This window comes from Rosa chinensis, chromosome 4, assembly GCF_002994745.2.
Source record: "Rosa chinensis cultivar Old Blush chromosome 4, RchiOBHm-V2, whole genome shotgun sequence".
Taxonomy (NCBI): Eukaryota; Viridiplantae; Streptophyta; class Magnoliopsida; order Rosales; family Rosaceae; genus Rosa; species Rosa chinensis.
The window spans coordinates 35,290,584-35,315,975 of record NC_037091.1 but is presented as its reverse complement, the minus strand read 5'-3'; the positions used below and the strand labels follow the sequence as shown (position 1 = coordinate 35,315,975).

The window sequence follows — 25,392 nt, the reverse complement described above, 5'->3', positions numbered from 1 at the left end:
AGAGTTGACATCCTTAATAGAGGGACTGCAGTGTATTGGGCCTCCTAAAAAAAATCAATAAAAATAAATAATATATGGAAAGCATAAGTGTTGATATCTCAAGAGTATGTATACTGATAACTCATTATAGTTTGTTTTGTCTTGTAAATAAGATGTATATAACTATGTTCAAATAAGATATGTAGTATACCTCTTTCTTTAATCTGGTAAATCGTTGATTCGATGATTGATTTAGCTACAATAATAAATCTTCTCATTTACGTCATCTTCCTCTTCATCTTGACATCCAACGCTTTCAAAAACATAGACTATCATCATTTTTGTTGTGAAAAATAAACTTAACCAAGCAATTAGCTAGACAATGAGAAATGAAAACTTGAGTGCACAACTCACTTGTCTTGAGTCCCTTTTTATAGATCGATGGAGGATTCTAGATTGACGGTTTTGAAAGAAAAAACAATGCAACATGCTGCGGTTTTGAAAAACAGTGAGAGATCATGTGGTTTGAGAAACAATATATTGTTTTCACAAATAATAAATTTTGGTCTTAATCAAATTCTAATTTTGGTCTTAATCAAATTCTTTCTTAATAAAAAAAAAAATTAAACATTTCACACCAGGGCCATACATAATTTAGACATAACTTATTTTCTTTTTCTTTTCTGGTCCAAAATACTAATGCATTAGTGGATGATTCTAAACTGACAATTTAGAAAACAAAAGCAAAGGACCATGCAGCGGTATTTTCGGAAAATAATGAAAAATCACAGAGAAGTTTTAAATACACATCTCTAATTACTTAATACACACTCCTTACTCAATACAACTACCATTTAATTTCTCATTCTAATATTTTACTAAATACACAACCCAAATTACCTAAAATATCCTTAACCTAACAAACCATGAAATACACTATTATTTAACAACATTAAGGCTACTATTTAATTTGATTAGTATAGCTGACCATATTAATTAGGGTCATTGACCTAAAGCTCCAAAATGAGCAAAAGTTTTCTCATTTACCCTAGCAACAAATTTTTATTCCTCCTTACCCAATTTACACTAAATTGACATTTTTACCCTCAGCCTAATTAAAAAATTACATCATGCCATGCTTCTCTCTCTATGCGTTCGTTTCCTACGCGCAGCAGCAGAACAATTGCTTCCCCTCTAAGTACTCTCCTCAGGCGGCAGACTGCGATCCACATATCCAATTCGCCATCGAAGCCCTAGGTTGCTGACCCAAGGCCGTCAACATGTAGATTGGGGACGAGCGCTCTACGGCGTCGTTTCACAAGGATCAGTACGAGAATCTCTACGTTGTGATCACGGGACAGAAGCATTTCCTCCTCCTCCCTCCCACTGATGTGCATCGGATGTACGTAAGGGAGTACCCGACCGCTCAATATTCGTATTCTCCGGTCACCGGAGAGTTTGAGCTGGAAGTGGACAGTCCGGCTAGTTCTGTGCTTTGGTCTAGCTGGAAATGAACAGCTCGTCAAGTTCCTTTTGTTCTTCAATGGGCCTAGGCCCTTTTGCTATACGATTAATCCAGGAGAGATGCTTTACTTGTAAGTTTTGAATTGATTTCATTGATGCAGAAGGCCCACAAGGAAGAAAAAAAAGTTCTATTAGGGCAATAGACGTTTGTTGATGCGTCTATTGGGGGGCAATAGACATTTTGAATTGATGTAATTTTCTCATTTTTTTTATTTAATCAAAGTTTATTTGTCTAAATTTAAAGAGATTGGTTCTTATTCCGGAGACTAAAAGTTCTGTTGGGGGGCAATACATGGCTAATAGACGTCTATTAGGGGGCAATAGGGGGCAATACACGTCTATTAGGGGGCAATACACGTCTAATAGACGTCTATTGGGGGACAATAGATGTTTTGAATTGATGTAATCTCCTCGTTTTTTTTCTTTAATCAAAGTTTTATTTGTATAGTTTTAGGAAGATTAATTACCATTTCGGTAATTTAGACGTCTATTGGGGGGCAATACATGGTTGATAGACGTTTATTGGGGGGCAATAGACGTCTATTGAGGGGCAATAGACCTCTATTGCCCCTCTATTGGAGGGCAATAGAGGTTTTCAGAAAAATCCGGTGGGCGGCGGCCAGTGACCGGATTCCGGCCAAAGTTGACCGGATTCCGGCCAAAGTTGACCGGATTCCGGCGAAGTCTCTTATGGTTTCTCTCTCTCTCTCTCTCTAAGTAATAAAGGGGTGAGGGGTAAAATGGTATTAAAAAAAATTAAAACCAAAAAAAAAATCTTAATGGGGTATTAGGGAAGACTCCCTTAGAGTGCATAGGGTAAAAGGGAATTAAAAAAACTTAATGGGGTTAGTGAGAAAAAAATCCCTAAAAATGGGGTAAATGGACAAAATCCCTATTAATTACTTGTCTTAGTTATTGGGAAATCCATAAGGATTCATTATTGTTCCCTTCAAATAGATGCTTAGAAATAGGTTTTGTATTATTTGAGTTCTCATCCACCAAACACCATATTGAACAAGTATAAAATTTTGAGTCAAACATTTAACCAAACTGTATCAGTAATTTCTCCACAATGGCGGAACTACGAAATTGTCATTGGATGGTCAAACAAATTAACAATTACAAAGTTTTATACATGTGATCTTTTATATTAGATAATAAATTGACTAATCATAACTTTTAGAAAAAAAAGAAGCTAAAAGTGGGAGTAAAGCGATTTGTTTTAAAAATATTAAGAGTTTTTCTATTGGAACCTCCAAATTTACTCACTTGACCTCTATGCTTTTTACACTTCTTATCAAATTTTCAAATACTAAATTTACTCACTAAACCTCACTAAACTTCATCAAATAACCTCACTCATATAATTTGCAAATAAATTATTATCTTTAAAATAAAAAATTTAGTCATTTCAATGATTTAATCACTCTATAAATCTTAACTAAATATACATTTCTTAATCAAACATGAGTTTCAAAAATTAATGTCTAATCAATAAGAAAATGCCATGAAATATTATGTTTTTTTTTCTATTTTAGCTGTGCAAAAAAAATAATAAAGAAATCATTTGTTTTTATTCTCAAAAAAAAAAATTTCGTTTTTTTAATGTTTATTTTTTTCTGTATTTTTTGTACCACATGATTAATTAATTATTTATTATTTTTATTTTTTTGCAAATATAATGGATTGACTTAGATTTAGGTCGTAAATCATAAGAGGATTTATTTTGTTTTCCCTCACCAATATGTGTTCAACATATATATCATACATTTTTATGTCACATGATCTTAATCATATTTTTAATTCTAATTAAATATATATGAATGCTTTGATGAGCATGTAGTGAAATTGGAAAATGAAAATAGATAAGGAAAATAATAAGGAATACAATCTAATATTATTGAATTGGAAAGTCTACATAAAATAAATATAATATTTTTTTGGTATAATTATTGTCCTTAATAGTCATTTTATAGTAGGTTATATATGTCATTTAATAATTCATAATAAAATGAGGTCAATTGAGTAGATTTGGAGGTCCCAATAGAAACTCTCAAACATTAAATGTCATTGATTTTGAAATTCTAAATTATATGGTTTCTCACCCCATTTAATTACAATTTATTTAAGGAAAATTTAAATTAGATGGATTCTAACTTTATTCTTGTTTTAAATGAGGATGCATGTATAAAAATTTATTGTGTTTATAATTATAGAATCATATAAGGAAGATATGATTATTATTATTTTTCTTTTAATATATACATTTCTATTTTGGTCATTTAATCTATCTATAAAATCTGATTTAAAATATAAAATAATAAGGATGTGTATTAAGTAGTTTGGGGTGTGTGTATTTAAAATTTCCCAAAATCATATGGTTTTAAAAATTAAAAATAATAAACTGTTATAAACTAGAGAATATGAGAGAGATAGAATAGAGAAACAAATGTAGGAGGAGGTAGAAGTGTCTATATCATTCTCATTAGACCCCTTTATATAGGAGTAATGTTTACATTATAAGGACATAACTAATGAGTATTTACAGTGGACAGCTACATATATATAATATTTATAACACTCCCCCTTGGTTGTCCACCACTAAATGATATGGTGTTGGACGCGCTTAATGTTGCCTCGTCAAAAACCTTGCCAGGTAACAAAAACCCAGTGGGACAAAAACAACCCTGGTCGAAGGAGAAAAAGAGTACAACGCGCATATGTCCTAGGTAGCATAATTTTGAATGCTCCCCCTGATGAGAATCTCCCCCTGATTGTTGCAAGCTTCAATCATGTATATAATAAAATACATGCACCATGTATATTAGATATGGTGTGTCGATCACATAGGTGAGACTATGTGTGCTTTGCATAAAGGGGACTCATCATGAATTGCAATTCCTGCAAAAGTTAGGGCATTACCAATAAACTATGATAATAATTCTTACCTCAAGTAAAACCAATTTCATATGCTCAAATTATAGATAAAGATATTAGAAAAGAATAACAATATAAAGGAATAACAATTGACACATTTACCTTTATACAATATTCCGAGCATTGAAATTTATGTATGGCATACTTAGCCATAAATATCAATTAGTGTAATTGATAATTTCATATAGGCTCAACATGAGCTCTAGACAAATTCATAACTTCGCGAAAGTTAGAATATGTTGTAACATTGTGAGCATGATTCGAATTCGATTTCGTAGTCTTGTCATAGTACTCATTGAGGCAATAAGTCACATTGACCGTAATTGAATGAGTATGTATGAGCTTTAAACTTTTGATTCCATGAGTGAGCTTTAAGCTCATTCATTAATGGACTTGCCTTTGGCAATATGAATCGGTCAAGGATTTGATTAAGCAATATGCTTATAATGACACATAGGATTTGGGGATTTGCTTTTAGCAATTTTCCTTTAAGATCTTCATATTAGCCAAGACAACATGCCATAAGTCTCTCGTCAATATAACACTGTACTTATAGAAAAGTTGTCGCTTGGAGAAGAATGATAAGCCCATGTCTCTGTAAAGAGACTTGTGTCATAGTGATTTTAATTCAATGGAATGAACACCCTCTTATATTTTAGGGGTTATAAAGTCCAAATATATCATCACGTTTACAATATTCAAATTCATTGGAATTGCCTCTTTCCAATTTGGCCAATAGTATAATTTGTCGACACAATGAAACGTGGTAGTATACACTATACAACCCTTGATGATATTTAGTAGCTACAACAGATGAGATATCATCCATGATCATCGATTAAAGATCCATCACACATTCAAAATATATGCATGCATTAGCTATAATAAGCTTTGTTGATATTAGGTACCCTTGCCTCTTTTAGGGCATTTGTTGTAAAGAATGTGGATCTTTGTATAACCTCATGAAGAGTGTTATAAGGCTTGTATAATCTTCCCTTATAAGGAGCTTGAAACATTGGACTTGGTGGATATATTCCACATAAATTCGCGCCGTTACATTAGTCTTTCCTCCTCCTAACGGCAGGAAGACTATCAGATTTGACCACACAAAATATGTGTTCATAAATATTGGATTGAAAATCCATTGGTGGGTGGCAGGCCCAAACCAATTTTTAGGTCAAGAAGATAATGAATTGAGATTTTTTCTCAAAATTAAAATGAGATATGGTAAATAAAATCTTACACCAATTCACATTTTTTATGAACGATATTTCTCCCCCTAATGGCGGGAGGATTGTCTTATTATAGTGACAACTCGCAATTATGCGATAAATTATAATGCCCTTATTAGGAAGGTATGCAACTGTTGTTGTATTATACAACAATGTAAAATATGTATGTAGATGAGTCTACATGACATAGTAGATAAAATAAAGACACATTGGTCACGCCAAAATAATTTTTATTTGGCTCAATGAAATTTTTAATTCATGATATAGTATACAGTAGTATACTCATAGTTGATTAATACAACATAAAGTAGGTGGAAATTTCATCACCAATATATGCAGTGGTGTTCCATATATGTAACATAATATGAGCTCAGTTGGAATCGGCCATCAATCAAGATCTGCAGCTCTTGAAATGATTGTTACCTTAGCTTTTGGAAGCATCAATTGTGAAAAATTATCAATAATTGCAATGGATCATGTCCATAGTTGCATTATATGCATGCAAGACAACTATGTTTGTCATTATATTTATCATGAACATTCATGGTTCAAAATGAATTTATTAATGAACACGTGGTTCATATTATTGTTTGACACTGAAAACAAATGTCAAAATTATATACTCAAATTTGAGTCTGGGACAGTAGTCCATATGAGTATAAGCATATACTCCAATAATAATATATTTAGGGACCATAGCCCTCATACTCAAAACATTTGATTTGAGTCTTCACAATTAGAAGCATGTTCTAAAAGTGGAGTGAACAGAGATTCACATGTACTCATAAAGAGAAGGGACAAAGGTCCTAACATAATTGGAGATCAAGAAACAAGATGTTTCGATCTATCTGATTGTATAACAATTAGTGGAGGAATTTTAAGTCCTCATATAATTGGATCAAGAAACATGTAGTTTCGATCTCATTATAAAATGACAATTTTATATTAAATAATCAGATAAGATAATAAGAGGAAATTGATTGAAGTTGTCAAACTCATGAAAATACATACCTCGATTCTGTTGAAAATATAATTGATATTTTTGATACCAATATGTGAGTACCATATGCCAAAATAGAGGCAGATTCATTTAGAGTCAGTAATTGGAATATGCATTAATATAACATTATAACAAAATAATCATAAATTGGTTATAGTCTAGTTGGTTAGGATATTTGGTTCGCATCCAAAAAGACCTAAGTTCAATTCCTAACGATAGAAAATAATTTTGTTATTTTTCACAAACGACATAATCATATGAGGTAAATATAATCATAAGTAATAAATGTTCATTATGATCATGTAAAATAAATAACTATGGTAAGTATCAAATAATGGTAATAGGATGAGTTACTTAACAATAATTACCGGAGAATGGTAATAAAATTGATAATAAAATGAGTTACTTAACAATAATTACCGGAGAATGGTAATAAAATTGATAATAAAATGAGTTATTAATAACAATAACTACAAGATAATGTCAATTAAAAATATTATCATGATAATTGTAGCTCTTGCAACAAATACTCATGACAAATTCAGTTATGAAAGATTTGTAAGAAAGGTAATTTAAACATAATAAATATGATTAAACAGATAACGATAATACAACATAATTACGTTTAATCGGTGCCCAAACATAGGCTTAAAATAACTACACAAAATAAATAGAGACAAAAAAATGCCTAAACATAGGCTTAAAATTTATCGGTATCAAGAAAACCGCCGCTGATCATGTAATCAATATGTTTTCCATTGTCCACAAAAAAATCAGAGACTTTGAGCTTGTTATCTTCACTGACAGATTCTCCACATAATTTTAGTTTGGAGGTAATCATATGTTTAGCGGAATTGAAAATCAGTGATAGATTTAAAGTTCTGAAGGCGCAAAATGCATCCATTCATATCGTGCTCTCCAGATAGAACAATGGTTTTCTGGTGAGCAAATCGATCAGCCAATGTTTGCCAGATCTCAAGTGGATCTTTCACCGTAAGGTAATCATCTTTTAGGATCTTATCAAGATGATAACACAAGAAAATCATAGGCTTGGCGGGATCTTGCACAGATGACTTATTGTCAACTTTGATGGCATTTCCAAGATCTTTAGCCATAAGGTGAATTTCAGCACCAAATAGTTCTTGCCAGAAATTTTAAGAGGATCAAAGTCCAATTTTGTTCGATGCGTCATCTTTCTACAAACAGAAAAGATGAGATATATTAGGATCCATAATTATTAGAACAATATGTTCTATGAAAAATTCATATAAGAAACAAAGGTTTCGAAGAGTTCATAAATATGAATAATGGATCCTATAGGGAACACACGAGAAAAACATTCGTGTGATGGCTATAGAACCATATGTTCTAAGACTACTCGGTCAGAGGACTCAAGTCTTGAGTAATGGAACATGTAGTTCTCATTGTCGTATATGAAATATAAATTTTCAACAATTATATTATATAAAAGACACATACAAATATATGTAAATGATCGCATAAAGAAAATTGATATTCATCTAGGAGAGAAAGAAGAAAAACTCATAGATCATTAGCCTTGGTCATAAGCAATTATGTTGCACCATAAGGCTTGCGGATCATCATGGAGTTTAAAAAAGAAGAAGAAGAAAAATAAGAGCAAATTCGTGCTGATAACGTGTTATAAACTAGAGAATATGAGAGAGATAGAATAGAGAAACAAATGTAGGAGGAGGTAGAAGTGTCTATTTCATTCTCATTAGACCCCTTTATATAGGAGTAATGTTTACATCATAAGGACATAACTAATGAGTATTTACAGTGGACAGCCACATATATATAATATTTATAACATAAACCGCTTTTACATCAAGTAAATCTAGAACTCTTTTAGAGGCTTAGCTCATGATTCATGATTAAGAGCAAGGTGGTCATGAGTAAAGTTAAACCATGGGTAAACAAGTAACTTTATTTAGCATAACCACACTAAACAATCAAGCTAACTACATCAAATCAAATCTTTAATAAGAAATTACTGGTACAAGCTAACGCTCCACTAAGTAGTAATTTGAAAAAGAGAAGTTTACTGATCAACACCAAAAAAAAAGCTCTCATACATTTCTACTCACAAATAGTTCTCAGGAGAACGATGAGCAAAAAAAAAATAAAAAAATTGGTATTCGAGGCATTTTATTTGTTTGATATTTCTACTATGAAAGTCGAGAGCTTTTTCTCTCATGTATCAAGTATTACAAAGGCAGGCCAACCCTGTATGATGAAAACTCTCTCTCGACCTAGCTTTCTCCGTGCTAGGCTTTGTGACCATTGGCTTTCAAGTTTGACGGCTCTACACCTTCTTCATTGCTTGTCCTTGGAGACTCTTGTAGTTTTAGGCATATTCCTCATTCTCTTCTTCCTTGTGAGGGATGGAGCAATAGTAGTCGTGTGCCCTATAAGGGCAAAGGTTTTTGGTGATCTTCATCGTCATGGTGGATCTCGGGCTATCAGTGGTTCATGGTTTGGTGTTGGTGATCGACATGGAGCAGCCTCATCTGCTCTTGGCTGTTTGAGTTGAAGCGTCGGAGAAAATGGTCTCGGATTGTTTCTGATTCGATTCATGGATTTGGGGCGACTTGGTTGACAACGAGAATGGGTTTCAAACTTCGCAGCGATATTATTTTGTGCTTCGTTGTGTGGTAGTGAGGATGATAGGCCAGTCTGGCCCTCACCCCTCTACTGGCGACGGCAACGTACGGGGCTTTTGGACCGTGTCTCTTGATTCTCTTCTCCTCGAGGATGTAGTGGATGGCGGCGGTGTGAGGTTGCTAGGAATGATATATCTGGTGGATCCGAGCGTGGTGGGCTTGATACCAGCGAGGATGGTAACGGCGCCCCCTGTGGCTTTATTGTCGGTAGAGGAGCTGTTGCAAGGAATGTGGCTTGGGTTTCCTATAGGTGGAGATTCTAGGCAACAAGTAGGAGTTTGGGCCTCCCTTATGTGGGCTTGGGTCTATTTAGTTTTTTTTGTTTTTCTTTTTTGTTGTTGTCTTGGGCCTGCCTTCTTTTTGACAAAAGGAGGCTAGGGCATTTTTCTTTTTTTGAGTAGGGAAGATCGACAAGAGATAGACTGCTTCTTGGTTAATTTTATTTGTTCTTTGGGTAGCTTTGTTTTCTTGTTTTTGCGCTTAATAAAAAAATATGGGTGTGCTAGGGTTGTTCTTAGTAGTATGCTCGTGTGAGGGGTGTGCTAGTGTTGTGTACTCTATGTAATGACTTTTTCTGACAGCCCTAACTAGACCTGTAAATTGACTGGATTTGGAGTGGATCAATCTAAATCCAAACCCGTTTAGTAATAAAAATTTTTTTCAACCCGACCCGCTCCGTTAACGCGGCCGATCTTTGATAGCTCAATCAAAATTCGTATCCGCTGGATTAACGGATACCCGATCCGCTAATCCCATCCGTGTATAATTACGAATATTTTTTAATTTTAAATAGTAATGTGAAATTTTTATTATGATACCTCATAAAATATTATTAAAATATTAAAACAACATAAAGAGTATCGCCAAAAGTTGAATTACATTATCAAAATATTCCTAGAACGAAAAACTAAGGTAATTAAAATACTAAATTTCCAAAGTATTCTTAATATTTTATATTTTACATTTTTGAAAAATAATAATTTATTAATAAAATCAAATATTTTATTATTATGAAAATGGACCGGATCATTAAAGCATCGGATCAACCTAAATCCGTGTTTGATCTATTAAATAAATGGATTAATTGTTCACCGGATCAAATTTTCATTCCAAATTTGTCCAATAACCACGGATCCGGAGCGGGTCCGGATCAAAATATGCTCTATTTACAGGTCTAGCCTAACAAGCAAATAATTATTGTACTGCTTACTGAATTGCATAATGAACGACCTTTTTAACTCAAAAAAAAAAATTACTAAGAAAGAAGATGAGAAGAAACCAAATTTTAGAGGTGACGTTGGGGCTTTGATTATTGACCATCAATAAATTTATTCTTATTAACCCTCAATAGAACTGCCTACAAATTTTGCACTTATTATCAACCCTCAATAAAACTGGCTACAACTCACAAAAGCAAGAAAATTGTGATTTTGCACTCATATTTGACCCTCAAACATTACAACTCAGAAAAGCAAGAAAATGATGATTTTGTACTTATTATTGTCCCTCAATAAAACTGCATATAACTCAGAAAACTTTTCAAATCTACGGTTTGCACTCATTACTGACCCTCAATAAAACTGGCTATAACTCACCAAACTTTTTATTGAGGGTTAATAAAATTTGTATTCAGGAAGAAGATGAAAACAAACTAAATTTAAAAGTGATTTTGGAGCTTTAGTTACTGACCCTCAATAAAAAAAAAAAAAAAAAAAACTTTATGTCCATCAGCTTGGTTCATGGATGTCACCGATGATAATACTTCCATAACTAATTCTAGTAGAAAGGAAGAGAGTGAGGAACTTATATCCACCACCGGTTATTCCCATAATATTGTTTTCTTTATTGCATCAACAAAGTAAAATTACAACAACTAGTTTTTCGTGAGTCGAATTCATAACCTTCCACCTATAAAAGAGAAACTAATGTCAATAGACTCAATGGTACAGGGCAGTCATTCCCATATTTAGCAATCGTTTTTATTAATTGAATACAGGATTTTCTATTCTAAAAAAAAAATTGTTGATATATTTTTGGACACTCCACCAGTCCACCTAAGTGGTTATTTTCATTAAATTTTTCGAAAATTGTAAGAAAAGAAGAGAAATGATGGATTGGCATATGGGCAGCGAGGGTTCTGTGGGCTAAGATAGGCCACTTGGAAGGTTCAAACACTGCGTTCATGTCTTCCACACCAAAAAAATATGATACGTTATCCAATCCCCCATTTTGCAAAACCCACAATCCAAATGCTAATGCTGCTGCCCTGAATCTCTGTTCTCCATTCCCATTATTCAAACCAAGGAAAATGCCTATATACACTGCAACTCTGGCCCTTGGATCAGTCTCACGGCTCTTGTTCATCACCAGCGATGCCTCCTCCTCCTCCTCCTCTAATACTTGCTCAGTCTCTTCTTGTTTCTTAAACCACTCCAACTTCCCAAAGCAATCCCACAAGTCTGTCAGCAAGAAGAGAACCTCTCTAGTTTGCGCTGCCAGCAAGACTGAAGTGCAAGACTCCTCTCCCTCTACTGAGCAGGCTCGGGTGTGTTCAAGTTTGCTCCTTTCTTCGTCCTTATTGATTGAATCAGCAAAATGTTTAGGATTTCTTATTGGGTTTTTGATTCTGTATATAATACTAGTTTATGTTCTGAAATGTTCTTTTTTAGCTGCTTGTTTTTATTGATTATGTAAAAAGAGTTGATTGAGATTGAGATGAATAAGATAGAGTAGTGGTGCTACAGAACCACGGACCATGTTTGCACATTTTAAAGTGCTGCACTTTTTATCTGCTTCTGTAATGCCATGAGCCTTGAATGAGATAAAGTAGCGAAATGCCTCGTCGTTTACGATGAAGATAGTGTAAGTGCTTTGTGTAGCTTTGTTCATATTCTGAAATCGAGCAGTTTTGGAGAGTGTGTTTGCACCGGGTGTGGCTAAAAGGATTGAGAAACTGTTGAGAGTTTGCGAAAGGGTGGAAGAAGATCAAGAGGATCGCTAACTAATGGGAAGTTGTTTTCCTAGTGGCTGTGGAGATTTCCGGAGGATACAAATTTGGTGTGGTATGCCATCATTAGAAGTAAATAGGGGTTGCTAGTAAATGGTTGGGAGTGCAACAGTTTTATTCGAGGCTCCAGTGGAAGCCCAAGGAAAGATATATTGCAAGTCATCAGCTGATTTTCTTCTGCAAAGTTGGGGTGGATAATATGGAAAGGTTGAGGGTTTGGAAGGGTGGGTTGAGGAAACAGCTTTGTGTCACTCATTTTGCACTGCGAGAAGAGATTTCCCAAGTGACTTTGGCTGTGGAGATTTCCGGGTAAACAGTTTTGTGTCTCTCATTTAGATTCTCATATAGGTTATGAGATTTGTCATAATTTATCCATAGCTAGGATGTGCACGAATTGCTCTCTGCCGGTGAGTTGAGACTTTAAGTATGGAAGAAACTTGAGAGATTCAGAAGTTGGGGAGCTTATGTTTTCATCTAACAGGTGCTGTGCTGGATTTATCTAGACCAGGCAAGAGAAAGTGGTTGCTTGACCATCAGGAGAAAGTGGTTTAGATTCTCAACATGTCCCTCACAAGAGGCCAAGATGAGTTGAACACGTGGGTTGAGTGAATGGAATGCTAGCTTGGTATAAGCTGTTGGTGCATCCTCAAATTGCTTAAGCTTTTAAGGTCCAGTGGATGTTTAATGTGGTATCAAAACGTTACTTGTAGGAAGTCCTATGTTGAAAACTGCAATCTTCATCCCCGTTTGTTCATTGGTTGCAAGGTTCTGGGTAGTTACACCTATAGGTTCTTCCGCATTTCCACATGGTTGAGAGGGCTGAACAAGAGGGAAGGTGTTAGCTTTTCATTTGCATTGTTGGCTCATTGCTAAGCTCTTTGTAGGGTTGGTAATTAGAATATCCTAGCCTGCCAGGTTCAAGTTGTGAGTTGAGTCATGTGGTTCAGGAAAATGCTTGAAAGGGTATAGTGTGAGGTGGTTTCACAAAGAAATAAAATACATTGTTGACCGATTCTCCAACTGTTCAATCTTTTGAGGTTTTGTGGTTGTCTATCATGAAGCATATAGGAGATTGGGTCTGACACAGTAATGAGTCACTCACTTTGCTACTATTTTAAAGTAACTGCACTAGGCCAATCAATTGACAGTGTAGATGAAGAGACCCAAGATTTTAGAAATTGATATGCAGTTGTATATTGCCACAACTAACCTTTGTAACCAACATGATGCTTTGACTCCTTATTTATTACTGCATCCTTTCTGTTTACTATGAGCAGTAATTGAATAGGGTCTTGATGGAAAGAAAAGGTAATTTTAGGTGGAGGAAGTAAATTTTTTGGGAACGAATTCACTTTGGTCATTTCTTCTATGGGACCATTTCTTCTGAGTTTAGGCTTCTTTCTCTGCAATTCTGTTGGGTTGGAAATCTGTAGTATTTTGAGTTTTGTCTTTCTTTGTTGATGAATTTTCATCATGTGCTGTCTTCTTTTATTTTCAGGGTTATACTTTAGAATATGTAATCCAGAGGGCACTTTGTTGTTTGACTTGTACTCGTTTATCTCTCTCTATAGGTTTTCTTTACCAGAAAAAGAAAAGAAATATTATAATGTTGGAATGAACAGGAATCTTTATACCAAGTGGAAGTTTTTCATACCGGAAGTAAGAATAGGAGAAATTTTTCATACACAAAATTTGTAAAATATAGTGTTGAAAGTTTGTCCGGTTTCACTTGTTATATCTATTTTTGGAATTAAATTCTCCAGATACTTATCTGAGCTGATACTTAATTTCTGCAATGAAGTAGAGGTCTGCTGATTGGAAGGTAGCAAAAGCTTACAGTGATAGTGGATTCATCTTTGATGGGATGGTTGAAGGGTATAACAGTGGAGGTTTGCTGGTTCGGTTTCATTCTTTAGTGGGTTTTCTTCCATTTCCACAATTGAGCCCATCACACTTCTGCCAAGGTAAAGATTTCCTATTGTTTCTAGTGATATGTAGGTTAATATTAAGACTCTTTTATATTTAACTCATCAATTCACCATGTAACATTGGAATGTGTATGGATTTGAGAATGCTATTTGCTTTACCCTAAGTATCATATTAGAGCAGGGTGTGTCTGAATATGTTAAGTCCGTGTTTGAGAAGGTTATGTCTCTCATTCGAGTTGTTAAATTGTTTGTTTTTGATTTTCCTGATTGTAATAAAGAAATTAATTTATTTGGCAGAAATCTTCTTGACCTGAAGTTTCTGTCAAGACTTATAGGCTTGTATATTCGGAAAAAAAAAAAAAAAATTATTAGTATATCTTCTTTAATTTCAATAACTATTGTTAGTGTACCAATCTTGGATGACTCATGCCAATGTGCTGATAATCCATACATCTGTTGGTCAATGAGTTTGGCGTTGCTAACAAATGCTCTATGAGGTGGATGCATATTTACTATCATGTTTTCTTTATTATGCCATTTCCTGCAGAACCGGGGAAAGGCGTCCAGGAGATTGCAAAAGGATTACTTGGTTCTCTTATATCTGTTAAGGTAATGAATTCACATATATGGCTATTTTCATTAACTTGTTAACATACTCTCCACCCAATTTGTTGGCCTTATGATGCAGTGCGAGTGAGGGAATCAAATTTTTTTTTTTCCTTTAAGAAATTGCTGTGGAGTGGATAAAAATTAGGGCCCAACATCTGCGAAGTACCTGAAAAGCCAAGAGCCCTGTTTCTAGCAAAGAAACTCTGGAAGAGTAGAGAGCTAGAGTAATAAGATGCAGAAAACTTTTGGAAAGAGAAAGGCACTTAAAAAGAGAACTCAAGTCTTACTTTGACATTATTTCCATTTACAACTTATACAAGCATTCCTCAAATAACTCTAAAAGTCCCATATTAGTGTATAAACAATAGTGAAGTCAAACCTTCAAACATCTCCAGAATCCAGATTCTAATGAACTTGGGAACTACAGAAGTCTAGAAAGGCTGGCAGCAAAGGCTGGATAAGAACCAAGTTGAATCTAGAGACTAATACCAAAGTTAAAGACTAAATTAGTTCTTGTGCATTTCCCTTTTGGGAGATCGAAGGAGGAATATGCACGGTCTTTATTTGAAGCTTTTATACTATTTTATTGCTTGCTGATTGTTACAGCTTACAGATATTCGAGAGTGCCTCAGAGTATAAAGTTTTTCCATTTGCCTGGATGAAATGTACTAAAGAGGTTTTCCCCATGTAAAACTATCTCAGTTTATTGATGTTTTAGATAATCCAAGCAGATGAAGAGAACAAGAAACTGATATTCTCAGAAAAGGAAGCTGTCTGGTCCAAGTTTTCTGAGAAAATTAGTGTTGGGGATGTTTTTGAAGCTAGGGTTGGTTCTGTGGAGGATTACGGTGCTTTTGTTCATCTACTATTTCCTGATGGTATGTTTCTCTTAGTTATGTTATAGCATGTTCCTCAGTTTATTTCAAACATGCAAAAGAAAGGAAAAAAAAAGGTCATCATTATCATATAAATCTTTGGAACAGGTCTTTATCATTTGACTGGACTAGTACATGTCTCGGAGGTTTCATGGGATCTAGTTCAGGATGTAAGAGACATTTTGTCGGAGGGCGATGCAGTAAGAGTTAAGATCATTAATATTGATCGGTGAGTTGTATTTCATGGTCTAATTTTCAGTCATGAACAAATACATTTTTCTCATTGGGTCTAAAAAAAGATATTGTAGTTTCCACCAAAATACCGATAAATGAAACTCATATGGAAAATTTATGCAGAGAAAAGTCAAGAATCACATTATCAATTAAACAGTTGGAGGAAGATCCACTTTTAGAAACATTGGACAAAGTGATACCCCAGGTCTGTAATATGCTGATCTTGATATCTCAGCTGTACTCTTGTTCATACTCTATCAATTGTGAAGTGAAATGCTTGGCTATATGATGAGTTTGTCTATTCACAGGATGGCTCTGACGGTCCTGATTCTTTGAACCCTAACAATAGCAATAATATAGAACCTCTTCCAGGCCTTGAAGCCATATTCGAAGAGCTACTACAGGAAGATGGGTAAGGATTTTAACCTCTTCCATCAATTTCTAAGACTTTCATTGTATGGTGAAACACTAGAATCAGTATGGTTCAGTGTATATGATTTGTCTAAAACTTCGTTGTTATTTCTCCCGGTGATAGAAAGATTACAAGAGTATTACCCTCTTAAGTTTTGAAAAGGGTTTTGAATCAGCTTCTGGTCTGCCCTTTAAGTAGTGGTCACCCTAGAGTCCAGAAATTTTTCCCTTTCAGCCTTATTACTAGTTGTCTGGGTTTGAAAGTGGCCCTATATAAAACGGCACTGTCATTGGGTGTTTGGAAACAGAGAAATAAAGTCATTTAGGTGAGGTTTGAAAGTGGCCTTACATTATGACTCAGTCATACCAGGGCTGTAAGAGAGGTTTATACTTCTCAGTTACTTGTAAATGACACACATTGTCTATGGGAGTCTGAATGTTCTTTTTTCAGACTCCACTTATTCTAATTTTTGGTCCTGCGATATATTGCACAAATATTCTTTTGGGTCACCAAATCCAAGTCCTGCCAAGGCTGCCGTACATGGGCATCCGGTCATAAAAGTTTCCCTAATTTCTCTTAAATAAATGATGAAGTTAAGCTTTTTTGGTATAGAATATGATCTGTGGTGTGTATCGCTAGCTGATGCTCTTTTTGAGTTTACATACTTGATATTTGATACTTGCTGTCATCTGTGATATGTCCAGAATAGATGATGTAGGAATCACTCGCCAAGGATTTGAGAAAAGGGTGGTTTCACAGGACCTGCAGCTTTGGCTTTCCAATGTTAGTTCCTTTCAGTTAAATATATCAACTTTCTGTACTATCTTCATCTTGCTTTCAACATTGGTTTCCAAGTGTTACACTTTCTTACTCTTTGTCTTACTTATTACCTCAGTCACCAGCCATTAACCAGAAGTTTACTCTCCTTGCTCGGGCAGGAAGGCAGGTGAGTTCCATATTTCCTGCTTCTCGTTCTCACAGACATATTACACACACAGAAAACATATTGCACACATTACATACATACATTGGTAGTTTATAAGGATGGAGTTGGATTCTAATAATAGGGAGTAGATAGTAAAGAGGACATGAACAATTATATGGCTTTGAAATTACTACCGTGTAGTTGAAATGGATATGAAATAATTATATAAAATTAGTCTACAAATCCACGGTAATTTTCTATCAAGCAGAATAGCTATGCACAAAAATTGAATCCCTAGATTTGAATCACTATTCCGAAATGTACCCTAAATATGGACTGTGACTCATCAGGTACAGGAAATACAACTGACGACAACACTTGATCAGGAAGGTATAAAACAAGCACTCCAGCGAGTGTTGGAGCGTGTCCCATAGAAGAATTATAACAACCACTCCACGGTATTCATTCACAGTTACATTTGTTTTTGTTGTGACTTTAGGTCAATAGATATTTCTGTATAGAAGTCATTGAGGCATTGCCCTTGAAGCTGTAGACAACATGAATTCTTATTCAAAAGTTAATAGGTCACTTTGGTATCTTGTTAACATGAATCTTTTTTCTTCTTTTGTTTACCATTTTTACGAAACTGCGTTTTATTGGGGAATGTTGTAATCAATTATCATTGGGTATCTTGTAACCCAGTCGTTAGCCCGCCGGAGCTGTTGTTAGGTCTGGGCCAAGTTGTGAATCTCCGCACATGGATGAGATGGAGCCGAGTCTTAACAAAGCGGCACTCCTTCTCCAAGGACGGCTCAAGTACAAATGATCCTCGGAGAGCTGTTGTGTTATATAATGTATTGTAAAATATATATGTTCCCAAGTCCCAACACACATCAAGTTGCAGTCAGTTCTGTACGTATTTATTTTGCTAACGAAAGTCACAACTCACAAATATAATCTTGTATTCTTCTCCATGGAGCTAAACTACTAAAAGTGTAAAGGGCGTATTCTCGCATTGTATGTTGCTGCATGCATACTATTTATTTATTTATTTTTTGGGGGAATTATTTTGACTCCGGCCATAACTAGTTTTGCTTTGCATGATAATTTAGATTTCAAAGTTCAAACTCTTTCCGGCTTTAACTTCTAACGAAATTAACGAGATATATAGTCAGACATAGAGTGATCGGGCTCTTAGCACATAAACGAAAGTGGCTGGAGAGATAAGAGAGAGAGAGAGAGCAGAGGGAAGGTGCCAAGTTAACGAACCTGGGACTTGAAGGTCCGACTAGCTGAAATTTGGGAATTCCGATTCACGTCCGGGGCAGAAATCAGATCGAGTTCAGGCTAGAGTTTCGTTCTCATGTTGAATTTGGTATTTTGATCAAGTTTTAGTTAGGGTTTTGTTGAAAATAGGGGAAGGATGTCGGCAGCGGAGGAGGAGGAGTCAAGTGAGGCAGGCACCATGGATGAAGAGGTTTTGAAGCTCAAAGAGAAGGTTTGCACTATCACTAATGTTTTCTCTATTACTAGATATTCTGCATTGCATTCTAACTGGTGCTGTGTCAGCTTTCTCAATGCCGACTCGAAAGGGAGCGGCTCCTTACAGAGAAAAAGAGATGGAGGATCAAGAAGAAACTTCTCATGGGGGGTATAGAAAAACTAGAAGAAAAGATCAGTAAAGAAAGAGAAGCGTTTCGGTGTTTAACATCTGAATATTATAAGAGACAGATAAAACTCTACAAGAACTTGGAGATGAACAACAACAGTATGCGGCAGGTAAGATTGCTGTCACCAATTGATCTGACTATGATTTGGAATTTGGAATTTGTTTTCCAAAGTTTAAATGTGGACCGATAATTGGCCAAAGAAAAATGTAGGCTGATATACGATCATATTGATAGTTTAGTCACTCCCACCTGTAATTTCTGATGCTAAATAGCAAAAATGCTTCAGCGTCCAAGTTTGAAGCCTCTGGTTTGATGTGTTTTTTGGCAGCTATGGAACGAATTGGCCAAACTAGATGACGAATTGGCCAAACTAGACGAGGAACAGTACAAGTTTTTTGATAGTGAGAGGCCTTGTATGGGAACAGAAGTCGAGAAGAAAATAAGGCGGTCACAATCAAAGACAGAGAAGCTGGACAAGCTATACTCAGAGATGAATAAGAAACGGGACGATTTTTATTAGCTTTTCTTGAACCTCGTATGAAAAATGCAGAAATCACTGATGATTTGAAGGCTCTGGTGAGAGACCACTATACTCGATATATTGAGACACTCAAGACTGATGACGATGAGTATGCACTGAAAAAATTTATGGATGTTATTCTACTACCGGGTTCTTCTCAGCAGCAAATTGTTGAGTCTATATCTCCAATCTCTGCTGAAGTGTCAAAGATTTTGAACTTCTTTCTAAGAAAAAAGACGGAGTCCAACGATGTGAAGGTGATATACTAAGGCCTCATTTGTTAGTCAGGAAATCAAATCTGAAATGTGAAATAGTTTCTCATTCCATTAAATTGTCACGTTTGGTTAAATCATAAGTCTGGAAAAGAAAGTAAAATAAATGAGTTGACCGGAGTTCAATTCCATAAAAGAGGCAGAATAGAAATACCATCTGGCCGGAGTGTGGTATTTCAATTCCTTCACTCAATGGAATTGAAAATTTACTTGTTTAGCCCATCATAAAATTTGGTCAATTGATAATTCTGATCTCCACTCATTCATTTTTAATCTTCCATATTTAATTCAATTCAGCATTGTTGGAAAATCATTAACAAATTAATTCTCTCAAACTATTCTCTAATCTCAAGTCTTGAATTCTTCCAAACACCACAAATGGAAATGCTAAATCAATTCCATTCCATCATTGAAAGGAAAATTAATTAGTACAATTCTTTTTCCAACTGTAACATTCCGGTCAACTAAACGGGGCCTAAATTGTTTGAAATTATTATGCACAATTTCATTGTGTTAGCATATCAGTATTTATTTTTGAGTACATTTGTTTCTCACTCATTGTATTTTTTCAAGAACTAATAAGTTGGTTCTTGAAAGTGGCATTGCTTGTTTTCTGATTTGATTTCTCTTTTTACCAGTTAAGGGTAAACATCCTGGAGGAGGAAGAGATGAGAACGGAGAAAAAAAGTACGACATGTCTGAATACCCTGGTAAATGGTCCATAGGAAAGAAAGTTTCATAAAATAAAAAGTTGAGGACCCGCTTGCATTTTGACTTTTGATGGAAGAGAAGACATGGAGGACATTGAACTTTCTCATAAAAATAAAATTTAGGATTTTCAGTTTGTTTACCCTCATTGTACATAGAGTATTGCAGGTGGATGGTTTGGTACGGTGTTTCTGTTTAGCCTTATGGTTCTTATTAGTGCGGATTAAGTTCAATTATATCCAAGAATAGTCATCTGGTTCTAACACTGGAAATTGCTTCCGGCCTTCCCACATTGTTTAAATTACATGCTTGTTATGAATTTTCTATGCTAATAGCCAGTGGCGGATCCAGGATTTTTTTATATGGGGGCGTAGTAAAAAATAGATAAAAAAATTTAAACAATAAAATTAGAGACAATTCGTTATTTAGCACAACTTTTTTTTTTTTTGTTTCTTCTTTCTTTATAAAAAGAGGATCAAAGGGTTTCTTTATTTAGCACAACTTCTAAACATTCAATATCATAACAATTCGAATAAGTACTTAGCAAAAAAAATAAAATATTACAATACATCAAAATCTTAGCAAAAGGAAACAATTTTAAATCAAACATTTAAAGTTGTCCTCGAGGAGACTTCATGTTTTGAAAACGCTGGATGATAGGCTCATTGTCAATAGCATTGAATACATCTTTTTCAAGATACACAGTCAAATAATCATTCAACCATTGATCTCCCATTTTGTTTGGCATTTGATTCTTCACAATATTCATAGAGAATGCCCTTTCTACTGAAGCTGTTGCAATCGGAAGTGTTAATGCCAATTTAATGAGCAAATAAACTAATGGATATACCTCATGCTTTCTTGTCTCCACTAGTCTTTTGGCAAGTTCAGCGATGCCTTTCAATTCGGAAAACTTTACATTAGAACTCATGTCATCAACATAAGTTTGAAGCTGACTTTCTAGCGCCCGTAGATCCATGGAAGAAAAATCATGTGAGTAAAACTGAGCAAGGCGAATCAACTTTCTCTTGTCAAAAGCAGAAAATGAATCATTAGGAGATAAACATGCCAAACAAAGTAACAACTCAATGTTAGCCTCGTTGAAACGATTATTGAGCTCTTGTAGTTGGAAATCTATCACAGCATTGAAAAAATCAACATGATAATAGTGCATATTTGTGAGATTAGGAGCCTTGCGCCTTGATTTTCTTGGAGGATAATACATATCATCCATATTAAGGACATCAATATTCTCCTCAACACAAAAACTAGACACTTCCTCCACTAAAGAATTTCAACCACTGTCCCTCATCATCTGTAATTGTTGCTTGTATACTTTAACTAAATCCATGGCATTCACAATATCTTGATCATCTTTCTGTAAGACTTGTGATAACTCATTTGTAATTCCAAGTATAGTCTTCATCAAATGCAAGCTAAACACAAAATCATATGTTAGCACCAAGCGTAACGAAATGGATGCTTAAGTGTTTTTTGCTCACTATTCAATCTATCGTTTGCAATTTCCTCAAGCACATCAACAATAGATGAAAACATGGTAGTAAAGCTTACCAAAGTACCAAAATGTGTGCCCCAACGTGTATCACATGGACGTTTGATCCCAATTTCTTGATTTAAGCCTTTTCCACTTGAAAGATCACCACTTTTTAAGGCTTCAATGACTTTTAAAGCATGTTTTTCACAAAGAATGTCACGATGCTTGGATGATGCTCCAACAATATTCACCACATTAGATACTACAGTAAAGAAAGTACCTTTTTTTTTTTAAGAAACAAAAAACATTAGTTTTTTTTTTTTTTTAAACAAATAGTATACGCAAAAAAATCATAATGAATAAGTAATAGTGAAGAAAGTACCTATTAGACCATGCTTTTTTGCCACACTGGTCACCTCATCATGTCCAACGCTGCAAGTGAATGATCATTGATTAACCAAAAATTTTATAATTAAGATAGGCAAATCACAAGTTGCGGATTAACAACAAGACTCATAATTTTTTATTTTTTTTTCAGTCACAATTTGATTACGGTCTTACTTGAATTCATAGACTTAAAATGTCAAACATTCTAATAACATGATAGTGATAACAACCTAAACATCACAACAAAACCATACAAATTTCAAAAGTCTTGTGGCATTGACTTCAAAACAAATTCACTTTCTCTCACTTCTAAGATCTGCCAATGAACGATCCATAAGAATCCATTCCTATTCTAGCTTGCAGTAAACTGAAAACCGACAGGTGGACTGGGGCCTTGACCAACTAACCAGACTCTGTAGTTACCACAGGGACCTTAAGCGGCTGGTGCTGGCTCCCCGTTCCACACACTGAATCAAAAGCTCGACGGCCGATCCATCTTCCATTTTGCATCTCAGCCTCCTGGGCTCGCTGCTCTGCAAGTCTCTCTCTCTGGGCTCGCTCGATCTCCCTTTTCTCTATACCTCGCTCTCTTTCACATTGCGCCGTCTGCCTCTCCCTTTCTTCCACATTTTTTTGTCTCTCTAAGTCGAGAGAGATCGCTGCAATTGCAACAAGCAAGGAGCTGGCCAAGGCTGATAATGAGGCTGTTGCTCCGTTGCCGGAAGATTCGGGAACGCGGAGGATCCTCATCGGAGGAGGTTTCATCGAGCATCTCAGAACGATGGGAGGACTTGAGCGAGTTGAGGAATTGATGATCTCAGTCACGACCGGGACGATGTACCGCCTAAGGTCCTTCACCATCATCAGAATAGTTGATTTCTGCGGCATGGTAACAGTGAGAGAAATTTCGTTTTCTAAATTAAAGGAAATGGAAAGGTCTTGACCAATCAAGACTCATAATTAAGAAGTCTGTCACTCTTTTGTGATTTCAAACCATATCTTGAACCCCAATCGTCAAGAGAACGTTATATTTGTTAGTTGCTCCATCAATATTATTCGTTTTGCAACACACTAAAATGTTTATGGAATCAAAATAAGATTGATTTCTTATTCAAATTTCATATGGACTAAGTTTTAATTTTTCATTTTAGATCAGTTTTCCAAAAGTAATTTTTGGTTTCAAAAAAGTGAATTTTTTTCCCTTTCTAAAGCAGTAATGATTTGGTAACAATAAGAGACACAATAAACCATGAAAGACTTAATAATGAATTCCTTTTTATTTTTAGTAACACGTTCCCAAGTTCCATACTTATTGTGGATGTATGTGACATGCAGGCATGTTTGATACATTGCAACGTTCTTTTGTGATTTCAAACCATATCTTGAACCCCAATCGTCAAGAGAACGTTATATTTGTTAGTTGCTCCATCAATATTATTCGTTTTGCAACACACTAAAATATTTATGGAATCAAAATAAGATTGATTTCTTATTCAAATTTCATATGGACTAAGTTTTAATTTCTCATTTTTGATCAGTTTTCCAAAAGTGATATTTGGTTTCAAAAAAGTGAATTTTTTTCCCTTTCTAAAGCAATAATGATTTGGTAACAATAAGAGACATAATAAACCATGAAAGACTTAATAATGAATTCCTTTTTATTTTTTAGTAACACGTTCCCAAGTTCCATACTTATTGTGGATGTATGTGACATGCATGCATGTTTGATACATTGCAATGTTATTATTTTTCCAACCCAACAAAAATAAACCCCAATACCAAAACGAGCCCGTTTAAACACTGTACGGATTCCTCATTTATGAATCGTGATCATGCTGATGTGGCCTTGAATGGCATCTGCTGAGGTCCTGAGTCCTGACAACCCCATAAGCGCCAATTGTAGTTGATGAGCAAAACAATGAACAAAGAAAGCACATTCATTCTCCCTCATGATAATAGTTTTCAAACCGTTGAACTCTCCACTCATGTTACTAGCGCCATCATATCCTTGACCTCATAACCTAGATATGCTCAACCCATGCTTTGAAAATAGCTTATCAATTGCTATCTTAAGTGAGATGGCTGTGGTGTTAGCAACATGTTCAATACCAATGAAGCGTTCATCACATACCCTCTTTTATCCACATAGGGAAACATTACCACCATTTGCTCCTTTATGAATACATCACGAGATTCATCAACTAAAATAGAAAATACAGCATCACCCATGTCTTTAATAATAGCATTAACTGTTTTAACAGCATATGCATTTACAATATCTTTCTAGATCTTCGGTGAAGTCAATCTAAGATTTTCAGGAGCATTTTTCAAAGCAACAGCTCTAATTTCCTCATTGTGATCAGCAAGAAAAGTCAATAATTCAAGAAAGTTACCTTGGTTACTTGACTCCTCGAACTCATCATGACCATGAAATGCAAGTCCTTGCTGTAAAAGGAATCGAATGCAATCAAGTGATGCAGTTAATCGAATGCGATAGCTAATTCGATCTCCAATGTTCTTCTTGATGACAATATTTTGAATATGTTGCTTTTCATTCATCAAAGCTTCACACTTCTTGTAAGACTGATTATGAGAGCTGTTGTGATTTCCAACATGTTGTCCAAGTCCTTTGCTTTTCTTCCAGTTGTTAAAACCTTTACCAACAAATGATTTCTCACCAGCTTGTTCACCATCAATTGGCTTGAAAAGGTAGCAGCACAAGCAAAATGTAGAATCTTTATCAATGCTATATTCTAACCAATTTGGAAATTTATCAAACCAAGTAAGGTTGAACCGTCGTTGCTCATTCCCAAAAAGAGTATAAGGAAATTCATGATCTTTTGGTTGACAAGGCCCTTGCTGTAAATAATGTATTTGAATTTCATCTCGAACATGTGGATCATAATCTGAAATCGGAGTTCTCAAGCCAGGATCCGATGGAAGATCTGCCATATTGATTTCTATACACCTTCTCTTTGAACTACCAATATTTGT

The 25,392-nt window shown here is 35.0% G+C and overlaps 2 protein-coding genes across 4 annotated transcripts; both read left to right on the top strand.

Moving 5' to 3' along the window:
• Nucleotides 1-11,492: 11,492 nt before the first annotated feature.
• Nucleotides 11,493-18,369, top strand: LOC112200510 (30S ribosomal protein S1, chloroplastic). Of its 3 annotated transcripts, XM_024341549.2 has the most exons (11): nt 11,493-11,901; nt 14,168-14,327; nt 14,839-14,900; nt 15,619-15,778; nt 15,884-16,004; nt 16,133-16,214; nt 16,318-16,421; nt 17,126-17,204; nt 17,317-17,367; nt 17,697-17,804; nt 18,049-18,369. In XM_024341549.2, exons 1-10 carry the CDS (start codon nt 11,539-11,541, stop codon nt 17,778-17,780), a joined length of 1,266 nt encoding a protein of 421 aa, XP_024197317.1. In that variant the 5' UTR covers nt 11,493-11,538; the 3' UTR covers nt 17,781-17,804; nt 18,049-18,369. The 3 variants fall into 3 exon arrangements, with proteins under 3 accessions (XP_024197317.1, XP_024197316.1, XP_024197318.1); XM_024341548.2 differs by lacking the exon at nt 18,049-18,369 and having other exon boundaries at nt 11,494-11,901; nt 17,697-17,951; XM_024341550.2 differs by lacking the exon at nt 18,049-18,369 and having other exon boundaries at nt 11,494-11,901; nt 14,165-14,327; nt 17,697-17,951.
• Nucleotides 18,370-18,491: 122 nt separating this feature from the next.
• On the top strand, nt 18,492-20,580 carry LOC121052907. The gene is made up of 4 exons (XM_040518929.1): nt 18,492-18,844; nt 18,916-19,125; nt 19,345-19,793; nt 20,447-20,580. The coding sequence occupies exons 1-3, from the start codon at nt 18,770-18,772 to the stop codon at nt 19,534-19,536; spliced, it is 477 nt and encodes a 158-aa protein (XP_040374863.1). The 5' UTR covers nt 18,492-18,769; the 3' UTR covers nt 19,537-19,793; nt 20,447-20,580.
• Nucleotides 20,581-25,392: the final 4,812 nt, after the last annotated feature.

Bases quoted from the DNA above. Each gene is read 5' to 3' on its own strand.
- LOC112200510 (XM_024341549.2), top strand. From the start codon at position 11,539: ATGTCTTCCACACCAAAAAAATATGATACGTTATCCAATCCCCCATTT. The intron at 16,422-17,125 runs GTAAGGATTTTA...TGATATGTCCAG, and splicing joins GAGCTACTACAGGAAGATGG to AATAGATGATGTAGGAATCA. The intron at 17,368-17,696 runs GTGAGTTCCATA...GTGACTCATCAG, and splicing joins TTGCTCGGGCAGGAAGGCAG to GTACAGGAAATACAACTGAC.
- LOC121052907 (XM_040518929.1), top strand. From the start codon at position 18,770: ATGTCGGCAGCGGAGGAGGAGGAGTCAAGTGAGGCAGGCACCATGGAT. The intron at 18,845-18,915 runs GTTTGCACTATC...GTGCTGTGTCAG, and splicing joins TTTTGAAGCTCAAAGAGAAG to CTTTCTCAATGCCGACTCGA. The intron at 19,126-19,344 runs GTAAGATTGCTG...GTTTTTTGGCAG, and splicing joins ACAACAACAGTATGCGGCAG to CTATGGAACGAATTGGCCAA.